Below are 12,423 nucleotides of genomic sequence, written 5' to 3'. Positions count from 1 at the left end.
TTGGAGAGGGCACTTTTTCAATGGCTGAGGACACTTTATTCTTGGGAGGGAACAATTACTACATGGAAATTTGGAAAAGGACACTTATAATGAGGAAGTAAACATTTTCAGGCAGAACAGGTACTGTAAAACGAGAATGTTTTACTGCAGTTAAACTTTCACCTTTTCCCTCTGTGTGATGAGGGCAAATTTATCATAACAGTGACAGTTCAATTAACAGCATAATATACATATATATAAAGTATTCAAATATGTGGAGGGTGAAATTTAGTCATGGCGAATATGAATTTTACTATATAGCATAGGGTGACATTTTGATTGGGCGATGCAGCATTACTGAACGTATAATATATGATACAATAATTTAATATTGTTGTTTAGTGGCCGTAGTGGAATAGAAAGTTCATGATTAGGAAGACTGCTTTTAGACTAATTTTGCATTTTGTCCTTTACAGATTTTGACTCGTCTTTGAAGCGACCGATTAGCTCCAGATACAGCTCAGGGTTATTCAGCAAGATATTCAGTCCAAGTGATGGCAAAACATTCAATGTAAGTTAACATGGATCTCAGACTGAAACCTGTTTTTACACATTTTTTATATGCTAAGCTACCAAAGAGAAAAGTTATAGATAAATTTCAATACAAGTTTCACCACTAAGGTCTAGCTAAAATCTACATGCTTCAATTTAAGAAAACACCCTAGACTTAATTGATATCAAAACTTTTGACTTGCAAAGAAACAATCAGCAATCAGTCAATATTTTGTAGTACAAATAATCTTGAAGTTAAATACCTAGTATGTGGTGAAACTTTAGAGTTCTGAAAATTGAAAATGTTTTTTTAAGGCAAAAGTTGTTTTCAGAAGACAAGAGACTTAGTACTTGTAAAATCTTTTTTACATGGTCTATCTTTTTATCATATTGCAAACGGTTTGAGATGTGCCCAGGTTAAAACTATTTTTTTTTATCTCAATAATACAGTTAAATAATGTTATATGCATCAAAACTATATATGTATATTATTATATATAAAAAAGATAAGTCTGTACATCTGTTGCTTTTGACTTCAATGTTATATTTCGTATGAAGGTAACATGTAGCCGACAGATGCTGAAACAATTGGAAGGGAGATTACTCCAAGCAATAGCTCTCTATAAGAGGAGACTTGAATGGCTGACATCAGAAAGCCGGCGACTATTTGGCGTAATTGAAGAAAAGGGTGTGACCATTGTGCTAGATATCCGGAACATGTCACCACAACAGTTTGACCAGTACAAGATAGCACTAGAGAGGGTCATCTTTGAACAACTTACACAAGTTGCCAAATTTAACCTGATAAGGTAATTGTTTAGTTATTATGATAAAAAAAATGAAATTTTGATAAGAAAATAAAATCACAGTGTTATCACTAACACAGTGATTTTATTTTTATATGAAAATTTCAAAAAACAATTTGATCACATTTTTTATGACAATTTGTAACAAACTACCAACGGACAATTCAGTATGTAAAGAGTTTGCATTCTCTAACTAGTATGTCGGCCAATGAGTGTCCTGGATGGTTACTATGGTGACCGATGATTTGAAATAGTGCGGACATAAACTTTTTTAAATATATAATATACAGTGTTTAATGCCAAAAAACATCAAGTAAGATCAACTTTCAAAATTGAAAGGAATATGGGTGTTGATTATTATTATATTCTAGATATATAGTTTCGTTTCACAAAATCAGGTGATCGGCGGAAGTCAAACATTTGAAGTTTGTGTGTAGGCTGAGTACTGGCTGTTCCTGTTCCACTTTAGCTCAAGTGACCTATTACTATCCGTCTTTGTCTGACGTCCTCCGTCGAGCATCGTGAGTCGTCTGTTAACATTTTTAGCTCACCTGACCCACTTTCAAGGTCACTGGGGTTAGATGTCTTAAAATCTTCAAACAACTTCTTCTCAATAACCAAAAGGCCCAGGGTACTGATATTGGGCCTGTAGTATGCTGGGATGAATGATCTTGACCCACTTTCAAGGTCACAGGGGTCAAATGTCTAAAAATCTTCAAACAACTTCTTCTCAATAACCAAGAGGCCCAGGGTACTGAAATTGGGCCTGTTGCATTTTGTAACATGATTTCATTGAGCTAAAAATTGGTGGGGATGTAAAGGAAAGGAAGCCAACAAAGTGTTGCTATTTTTCAGCCCTGTCAAAACTTCAACATGGCAGCCATGGTGGCCATTTTGTAACATAATTCCATTGAGCTAAAAATTGGTGGGGGTGTAAAGGAAAGGAAGCCAACAAAGTGTTGCCATTTTTCAGCCCTGTCAAAACTGCAACATGGCAGCCATGGTGGCAATTTTGTAACATGATTCCATTGAGCTAAAAATTGATGGGGATGTTAAGGAAAGGAAGACGACAAAGTGTTGTTATTTTTCAGCCCCGTCAACACTTCAACATGGCAGCCATGGTGGCCATTTTGTAACATGATTGCGCAATGATGGTTTTCTTAAACAACACCTATTTTAAACTTCTTCTCAAGTTCCATCAGTGGGATTGAACTGAAACTTGCCTGAAATGATCCTGAAATGGTCCTGACCAAGTGTTGTTATTTTTTGGGTTGGTGCAAAATCCAAGATGGCCACCATAAACGCCATCTTGAAAAACACATTTTAAACTTTTTCTCAACTTCCACCAGTGGGATTGAGGTCAAACTTGCCTGAAATGATCCTGAGATGGTCCTGACCAAGTGTTGTTATTTTTCAGGTTGGCCTCGAAAGTGGAACTTAGCTTTAAATTTGCTTTAAAATGCTATCCTCCTTAATGCCTAAATGGATATTGCAACCAAATATGGTCTGAAATATCATTAGGAAGGGGGGGGGGGGCAAGGAGGACAATTGTTTCTTGAATAAATGAGGCTGGTTCGACCCCTGGGGGATAGAGAGGGCAGCACCCCAAGAATGGAAATTACCTAAAATCCTGCTTTTAAACACTACTCGTTAATGCCAAAAGTAGATTACAACAATTTCAGTATGAAACATCATTTAGAAACAATCATTTCTTATATAAATGAGTCAGGTTTAACCACCGTTGACAGCGGGACGGGGCCTTATGCCGTGGCGCAGCGTCCGTCGTCCGTCGTCCGTCGTCGTCCGCCGTCAACTTTTACTTTAAAACCGTTCTCCTCCTAAACACCAAAGAGGATTTCAACCAAATTTGTACTGAAGCATCAGTAGGAACGGGCAATCTTATAACAAAAGGTTGCCACACAGATTACATGTGTCATAACAGGGTAGACCATTCAGAACGTTCTATCTTTGTAAGGGTGAACTTATAGTGAACAGTACTAACACTGAATTACACCTTCACTTGAAAACTTGAACAACCACATTTCTGAAGGTCCAGCTCTCCGTGCAGGATGGACTCAAGCGTTTTGAGCCATTTTGAAATTCCCAAACACACAACAGGGAATTTCAAGGCAAAATGCTGCCATTGTTTTACCACCATCTCTGGAAGTTTGAAAGTGACCTCAAACTTTGTAACCCACATGAAGGTAACAGGTTAATAACAAATAAAGGTACATATGTCATTTAAAATTGTCTTTTTATTGGCTTGGATTAAAAAAAAATACCCAGAATATTAAATAGAAATAATGTGTAATGGTAATTAATTACACTGGCAATGTAATTGTAATGGTAATTAATTACATTAGGAAAACCATGTAATGGTAATGCTACTTTTCCAATGTAATGTGTAATTTAATTAATTACATTGCCAACGTAATTGCCCTATGCCTGGCCGTAATGTCCCCATGTCTCCCAATTAAGATAAGGGTAATTGAAAGTACATGAGTTGAATATTTGTTAGATATTTCTGACAAAAGAGTTTTTAAATTCATGTTATTTTCACGGGTTCACACCAATAGTTCATCATCGTGGTTTAAGTTTATTGCTAACACAAAGATATATTCTTCAAACATAAATTGGAGTCTGGCTTCTTAACTAACTCAATATTTCTTGATTATAACAAAAGGCCCCTGGATTTTCCCCTTAATACCAATTATATGGGTTATAATATCATTTTTTTTCCTAATCGGAAGTTGAGCATCCAGTTTGTTTCGAAACTGATCCTCATTATATTAGTGTAAAAAGTTTTTATGAATGCTTCTTTTTGGTACATCTTTTTCCTCTTTGAGATCTCATAATCCATCACGCCCACACTGGACCGCATTAAACTTGGAAGGTGTCAATTCCCCAATGCATTGATCTCCTTTTTACCTGGTCTTTCATTTTCTTATCCTTTTCTCTTTCAGTTTTTGTTAGCTCATTGCTAATACTAATTTCTTGAATTTTATGTTCTCCCTTAACTTGCTGATGTTCTCGAAGAAATCTTTCTTTAACCCTTTCACCACTGTAGACCAAAATGGACTCAACCAGATCAATGCATGGTAGAGTTAATAAAGTTACACAGGGATGAAAGGGTTAACTGAAGTGTTCCTTCCATCACCAGCATCATTCTCAGCGAGATATTGTTTGCTTTCGTTAGCTTCTGTATTTGCCTAACCGTGATACCAAAAGTAAATCTTCATCCCGAAGCGTTAAGTACAGGCTGAGAATATCTTCTGTATAACGTTTATGTCGCCAGCTTTCCTCTCGGCATTCCTCTCAGCTTTCCTCTCCCTTAGGCGTAGCACTCTTATCAGTTCAACATAATTATTTCTCCTAACAATCTGGCACATATTGAATGATGTTTTCTTTCATTTTCAGATTATTTCTCCTGCATTTCCTGTAGTGCTTTTTTTGCATCTCAGTTCTATGTTCCTGTCCGTACTTATACTTTTTCTACAGGCCCTCGACATTCAGTGCAGAAGCACAGATTAGGTCTGCTCGGTTCAGCGTTGTATAGTCCATTGCGGACATCTTTAGTCATTTTGTGCATTACAGGCAGCTTAACATCTGCCGCATTCGACCTTTTTTCGGTTGGAGTCGGTGAGTCAATGATCAGCTGCAGGAAGTACATTTATCTTCATCCTGTGTATCCCCCGTGTATTTTACAACAAAATCTGATTCCGATCTTGTCACTTGCTGCTGATTCAATTTCATTTTTGTTGTGGACCCTCATCTCCTTCCGGCTTCCTTCTCCTGTTGTCTGCCATGTTTGCCCTCTTTGTAGCCATTCAGCATGGTTTTATGTAGACTTCAGGTATTTGTTGGTAACAGCCTCAAATAAAGAGGTCAGATTGGGCATTGTGACACCAGGCACCGATTTCTCTTAGTCCTGGTGTTATGGTTCCTTATGTTTAGTAGAATTAGTGGAGCTTGGAGAACTACTATCGTCTCCAGGAAGTGATGTCATAATAATATACGCACTGCAACCCTCTACATGAACATTACCAGCAGAAATGAATTTCATTTGAGTATGAAAGCAAAAACTCTCCTGATGTAATACATTGTTTAGTTATGATGTCATAGATTAACCTTGTTCAATGAGAGTTTTGTCGCTTCGCTTCGAATAACATGGAGAATGCCCCTGCATCAATCGCTCAAATGACTATGGTTAATTATTGGTGCCAATAGGGCTGTTCCGCCAATGTTGGAACAGCGTTTTTAAAATGTTCATGCCTTTATTTATAAAATTTGCCTGCAGTATGAACGCAAATTAGTTACATCCATATTGCATGTAACCGATTTGCGTTCATACTGCATACAAATTTTAAAAAAAACGCTGCTCAATTGCTTTATGCAACTTAACAGGGTGTAATTTAACTACAAAACACCATGTTATTAAACACTATGTAATTTCACTGTCTATTAAACACTATGATATTTAAAAGTAAACATTATGCTGATGTTTCAGGGCTGTGGATGATTTGGTTTCATATCAGGAGGAATGTGTACCAGTGACCTTTGACACCATACAGGGAGCTGTTGATTGGGTGTGGTCACTAGACCGTCTCCAGTCAGTGTCACGGTCTGCTGCTTGTGAAGCTGTGCTCAAGGCAATGGCTGATAAAAACGTAAGTCATGCTTCAGTAAGTGCTGAATACTTAAAAAATTATGTCAGCTTTTATAAGTACAACATTCACAATCTGTATCATCATATATATGTAGTCACCAAAAATATCTCTGCTTAATTTCTGTTTAGACTGTTTCAGAAATTTTAAACAATATTAAATCCGATTGATGAAAACTAAAATACGACTTTATTTGGTATATATTGTAAGAAACAAATCACATCAATATTGTGTCTATTTGAAGACAAGTGATTTAATAATATGAACACATATATATGAAAATAATATTTGATTTTATTGTGTGATGATTGTTTGTTTACAGAATGAAGCTGTTTACCTGTTTACAGAAGGAACATCTATAGATACCTGTAAAGAGATCATGAAAGAAAAGGTAAGCCCTATATTAACTTCGTTAACATGCGCACAACAATGTCATTGATCATTGCCTATCAGGATTTGTGTGAAAGAATATTTGGAAAAAGCCATTGCTGTAATCATTTCCAGATTTCTACTGATTACTATGAAATCTAGAAGTTTCATAGTGATGTTATGAGATTAAAAAAAATAAAAATGAGAGAGATTGCAATGGGATTCACTTTCATGTTATGTTTTTTTTTATCTGTTGACACTTTTACATTATGTTTTCTTTTATCTTTTATCTGTTGACACTTTCACATTATGTTATCTTTTATCTGTTGACACTTTACCATTATGTTTTCTTTTATCTGTTGACACTTTTACATTATGTTATCTTTTATCTGTTGACACTTTTACATTATGTTATCTTTTATCTGTTGACACTTTCACTTTATGTCATCTTTTATCTGTTGACACTTTGATGTTATATACATCTGTTGACACTTTCATGTTATGTACATCTGTTGATTGTATTCTTGTTGATCAGACTTGAGCAACATATGGATGTTCATTCGGTTTTTATATCTCATATTTATCTTAAATTTCAAATAATTTAAGCTATAAATATTAACCCTTTTTTTAATTCATCACTTTTAACCCCTACACCAGCTACCTACTACCTTCCTCAATTTTCCATTTTTCCTCTCCGATATCATAGTCCTTATGACATCATCTGGAGCCTGGATAATTTAAGTTGGTATTGGTATCCTTCAGAAATTTTAATAAAAAAAATCCTGAACTGGATTTCCTCCCTTGATCTTAAAATGTGAACTTTACCACTTCTTTGATCCCCCTTTTTCCTCCCTTAATATCATCTGCAGCCACGTGCACCTTCCTCTTTCTCCTAGCCGCTCTCATTATCAGCGCCCTGATACTTTGATGTGATGACATGTTGTAGGTGGCAGCACTACGACGGAAGATCCCTGTTCACTGTGTGTCATATAACTGTGGAAGCTCGGACACCGTCCGCTTTCTCAGAGACTTCGCACCATGCACTGGTGGAAAGTAAGTAAAATGCCTCGACAAAGAAACATTAGGTACAAAAACATTCACAAGTTACAAAACGTGTGAGATTGATATTCTAACAAAAAATTTAGATGCCATTTGTATGTATTTTTAGGTCACCTGAGCTTTGCTCAAGTGACCTATTCTGATCGCTTTCTGTCCGTCCTCGTCCGTCATGCATCGTGCGTAAACTTTTTACATTTTTCGACTTTTTCTCAAGAACCAGTAGATGGATTTTTTTTAAACTTAATGAGAATCATCCTTGGTAGATGAGGCTACAAAATTGTAAAATTGGGATCCCTTCCCCATTCCCAGGGGCCAGGGTGAGGCCCCAAAGGAAAAATTAACCAATATTTCAAAAATCTTCTGCTCCAGACTCAGAGGTACTACAGTCAATTTTTCTGCTTCGATGGAAAGATCATCAGGATTCTTTGTTTAAATTGTAAATTTCAGTACCCCCAGGCCATCCTTTCTCCCTTGGGGAGGGGGTAAAATTTACTATAGTTTTTATAGGAAAATAATACTTTTTGGCATTTTTTGGCAATTTTCATTAGGAAATTATTCTTACTTGGTGAGAATCATCCTTGGAAGAAGATGGTATCAACTTGTAAAATTGGGATTCCTACCTCAACCCCAGGGGCAAGGGTGGGGCTCAAAGGGAGAATTAACCAATATTTTTAAAATCTTCTTCAGACTCAGATGTAGTACAAATTATGTACAATCAAATTCTGTGCATAGATGAAAATTCTGTCAGGGGCTTTATCTATTTTTCAATTTTATTACCCCCGGGTCATCCATTCACCTTTTGGGAGTGGGTAAATGTGACTTTAGTTTATATAGGGAAATAATTCTTTTGGGTATATTTTGTCCCTTTTCAGCAGGGTATTATTCAAACTTGGTTGGAATGATTATGATGCCAGATGGCAATTAGATGATATGAAAAAATAAGAACCTGCCCCATCCCCAGGGGCATGGAGGGATGGATGGGGCACAAATGGGGGTTATGGTTAAAAGTTAAACCCCAAAATTATATATACAAATGCTGGGCATAAAGAGGCAAATGCAGTCATGATACTGAAATAGACCCTGGGGTCTGACCAAACCCCTAGGGACCTAGTTTCTGAGTCACAGCTTGGAAACAGTTAAGATCCCCACCCTATAACCATATATACAATTGCTGTTAAGAATAAAGAGATGAATGCACATATGCTTTCAGGATGGCCTCGGGGTCTGCCCCACCCATGGAGACTTAACCCCTGGGTTATTACTTCGAAACGGTTAAGATCCCCACCCCAAAACTATATATACAAATGATGGGCATAAAGAGACGAATCGGAATGCAGTCATGAAATTATAATTGATCCTGGGGTCTAGCCACAACCCTAGGGACCTAGTTTAGGAGTCACAGCTTGGAAATAGTTGAGATCACCACCCCATAACCATACATAAAATTACTGGGCATGAAAAACCTATTCCAGATATGCTGCAAGGATTGGCCTTGGGTCTGGCCTATTCCCTTGGATCTCATTTGGAGAATATTTTGCCATGATTGCTTAGATATCGAGGTGAGCGATACAGGCCCTATGGGCCTCTTGTATTAATTTCATATATCAAATATTCGTGAATTTGAACCATACCTTTTATACTTGTACAGATTCCATGCATATGCTGTGATCATGGAGATGGACTCGTATGAAGGTGAGCCTCTAAACCCCCGTACCAATAAGGCTAATATCCTACTGAAAAAGAAGACTTATGGAGGGGTGCCTCCAGGGTCGGGCATGCGGGAGGATGTCATCCTCCTGTTTGAGGAGCTAGAGGAAGCTAAGAACAATCTCTCACAGATTCAGTCCTTGATGGAGGAGGTACCAGAACCAAAGATACAGATAGGTAACTTTTTTATTCATTTTTTTGTGAGTCTATTTTTCACCATTTAAATTCATGATTGTATTTTATCTGTTATGATTAAAAACCCATGCCCTTTCTGTAAAAAAAATAGACGATGTTCATACGAGGTTATAATTCATTTCCATCAGTTCAGAATCGATTGATCAGTTGAATTAAATTGAATTACTTTCGTCCTTGTTCTATGTTCTAACCAGCATAGGAAAGATCTCAACAATATGATTTTATATACAACTGACACACAAGAAACAGTTGTGTATTACTCTTGTTAGCAACATCAGTGTTCCCATTTACACAGAAATGTGCATAATTTTCGCATATTTTAGATAAATCACGTACAGATTTTGACTGCCTTATGTTACCTGCACGCATAGAATATTTTGTGTGTCTCGCATTCAAAATATTCTCAAAATAATCTTACATTCCACCTCGACCAAATGTTATTTACAAAAGGCGAAACGGCAGGTAGGTAGTCTAATGCTCATGAAAACGCTTTAATATGTAAATCGTTAAGGCCCACTCGCCTGGATGGTAAAGCACTTTGACTACCCAGAAGAATACACACAAACAAAATGTTGAAGCAAACCACGCTGCAAGGTTTATTTTCAGTTTGCCCAAACTCCGATTCAACGGTAAAACAAACGGACGGCGCTCATAAATGAAAGCATGGAGGAATCAGCACTCCGGGGAACTTGCCAATGCAAAACGTAAAAATAATAAAGATTTCAAACCAAATGGCATGAGGAATTTGATTGTTTGAGGCTAGATGATCAGTCGGAATACAGCTATCACAAAGAAATATGATATCATCATCTCATCGCTTAATAGATTAAGGTACAACGAAATAACAGACATCAGCACTGTTAGTACATAATTTAAAACAATAAAAATTGGAACCCCCAAAATACATACCAGTGTACCCCCAAAATCTGCTAGTGTACCCCCAATTTGCAAACCCTGGGGGTACCAAAACCCCAAGATAAAAAATTGAGTGGGAACACTGAACATATTTACAAACATCAATACATTTGGAGCATCAGGGGCTACTCCCTCCAACAATATTACTTCCATATATCTGTATTAAACTTGCATTTATGCTAATATTTTTAGGTCACCATAGCTTTGCTCAAGTCACCTATTCTAATCGCTTTCCGTGCGTCGTCCGTCGTGCATAAACTTTTTACATTTTCAACCTCTTCTCATTGTAATTGTAAAATTGGGATTCCTACCCCAACCCCTGGGGCCAGGACTGGACCCCAAAGGGAAAATTAACCAATATTTCAAAAATCTTCTCCTCCACACTCAGAGGTACTACTGTCATTTTCTCTGCATGGAAAGAAAGATCATCAGGGGCTTTATTGAAATTGTCAATTTCAGGACCCCCAAGCCATCCGTTCCCCCTTGGGGTGGGGGTAAAGTTTACTATAGTTTATATAGGGAAATAACACTTTTGGGTATATTTTATCTATTTTCAGCAGAAAATTACTCAAACTTAATCAGAATCATCTTTGGTGAATGAGGGTATTACATTGTAAAATTGGGATTCCTGCCCCATCCCTAGGGGTTAGGGTGGGGCCCCAAAGGGAACATTTATCAATATCTTAAAATTCTTATCTTTTGATGACATGACAAGTATTGTATTTCACTAAGTTTACATGCTGATTTCCACATCACATCTAAACAATAAAATAAAGCTACCAGTACCTATGATATAACTTGGGCCTCTTGTTCAATAAGCTAAACTTGGGGGTATTGAGAGAAGCAGCTAGACTCTGAAAATGTCTTCAGAGAAGCACCTACACAGCCCAGAGAAGTGAGCAGCTAGACTCTGAAATTGTCTCCAGAGAAGCGACTAGACTCTGATTTGTGAACAGCCCTGGAGAAGCCATGATGAGAGCAGCTAGACTCCTGTGATACAAGAAAAGCCGCATCCCCACACTAATATAAAACTATGTTGACATTGGGGGTAAATTCCCATAGAATTTAAAGCCAAAATTGAATGAATGTGTTATACGAGTATGACACAGGAGTGAGAGCCCCCAATACGTGGTAGGTTTTAGATATGAAAATGGTGCATGTTATATCTAATACATTTCAAAGCATTGTGATGCCAAGTACTCAAATCTAGGACTAGACATGGCCTAAGAGGACATGTACCTCTGGGCAGAGCGAATATTGGATGGGTCAATGCGGATGTATCGCATAAAACAATCAGATGACCATCTGCCCAAGGTTTGAATGACATGATCTTCCACACCTGCTGCAGCTGCAGATGTTGCAGCACCTTTGCGAAAGGAGTGGCCACTAAAAGCTTGAGAACTAAGACCACAAGCTGTTAAGGTTTTGTTGAGAGGATTCAAAAAAGGTTGATGCATTAAAGGCTTCATGAAATTCACTGTTTCAACAAATAAAGGAGAATAGGTATTGCACCTTGAGAACCCCTAAGTTGTATGTAAGTATGCATTGTACTGACTGGAGACAAAGCACTGTTTTCTAACACTTTGACTGTGAAACTTTTTCTGAAAGGGTCTGCCTTTGGAGCATTCAAATACAAATTGAAACAAGACATGTCAGGGTATACAAAAATATCACAAATACAAATATAATTGGTGTCAGACAGAGCTTGGCAAGTAAACTCACCGCAACGCAAGAAACCATAAAAAGCTGTCTTGTATGCACATGTTAACATAAGGCTATTAACAGAATCAAATAATCCTGTTTCACATGCAAGAACATCACACAATTTAAACAGCACATTGTGTGTGATAGGAAGCCTTTTCACAGTATTGTTCACTTGAGGTTTCTTGATCGCACGTAAAATGTAAGACAGTCTGAGCGTATCAGCAATTGGATCTCCCAGTTTGTGGCGTATGTAGTAGAAACGAACACCTGATAAATACAGTTTCATATAGTATCATAGTGTAGACTTCAGGCTTTCTGACAGTGCGTAATGAATAAATGAGCAGGTCTTCATCAACAGATGGAAGAGAGTTGACTGGTAAAGTAATACCCATCATTAGCACAAATGTCAGAAAAACAGTTCAAAGCTGACTTATAGGTGGCTAAAGTTCTAGCACTAAGTACTGCATTCCATA

The 12,423-nt window shown here is 37.3% G+C and overlaps 1 protein-coding gene across 2 annotated transcripts in view; it reads left to right on the top strand.

Annotated features, from left to right (window-relative positions):
- The window catches only part of LOC110442322 (von Willebrand factor A domain-containing protein 3B-like), a 70,763-nt gene that overhangs the window by 9,014 nt on the left and 49,326 nt on the right, over positions 1-12,423 (top strand). For both annotated transcript variants that reach the window (XM_021485875.1, XM_021485874.1), the window contains exons 3-8: positions 456-550; positions 1,090-1,340; positions 5,845-6,004; positions 6,324-6,392; positions 7,317-7,423; positions 9,078-9,313. In XM_021485875.1, the coding sequence (XP_021341550.1) occupies positions 456-550; positions 1,090-1,340; positions 5,845-6,004; positions 6,324-6,392; positions 7,317-7,423; positions 9,078-9,313 (918 nt within the window). The remainder of the gene's footprint in view (positions 1-455; positions 551-1,089; positions 1,341-5,844; positions 6,005-6,323; positions 6,393-7,316; positions 7,424-9,077; positions 9,314-12,423) is intronic.

Source organism: Mizuhopecten yessoensis, unplaced genomic scaffold (genome assembly GCF_002113885.1).
Source record: "Mizuhopecten yessoensis strain PY_sf001 unplaced genomic scaffold, ASM211388v2 scaffold716249, whole genome shotgun sequence".
In the NCBI taxonomy this organism is placed as follows: Eukaryota; Metazoa; Mollusca; class Bivalvia; order Pectinida; family Pectinidae; genus Mizuhopecten; species Mizuhopecten yessoensis.
This window is presented reverse-complemented; position numbering and strand designations above follow the sequence as displayed.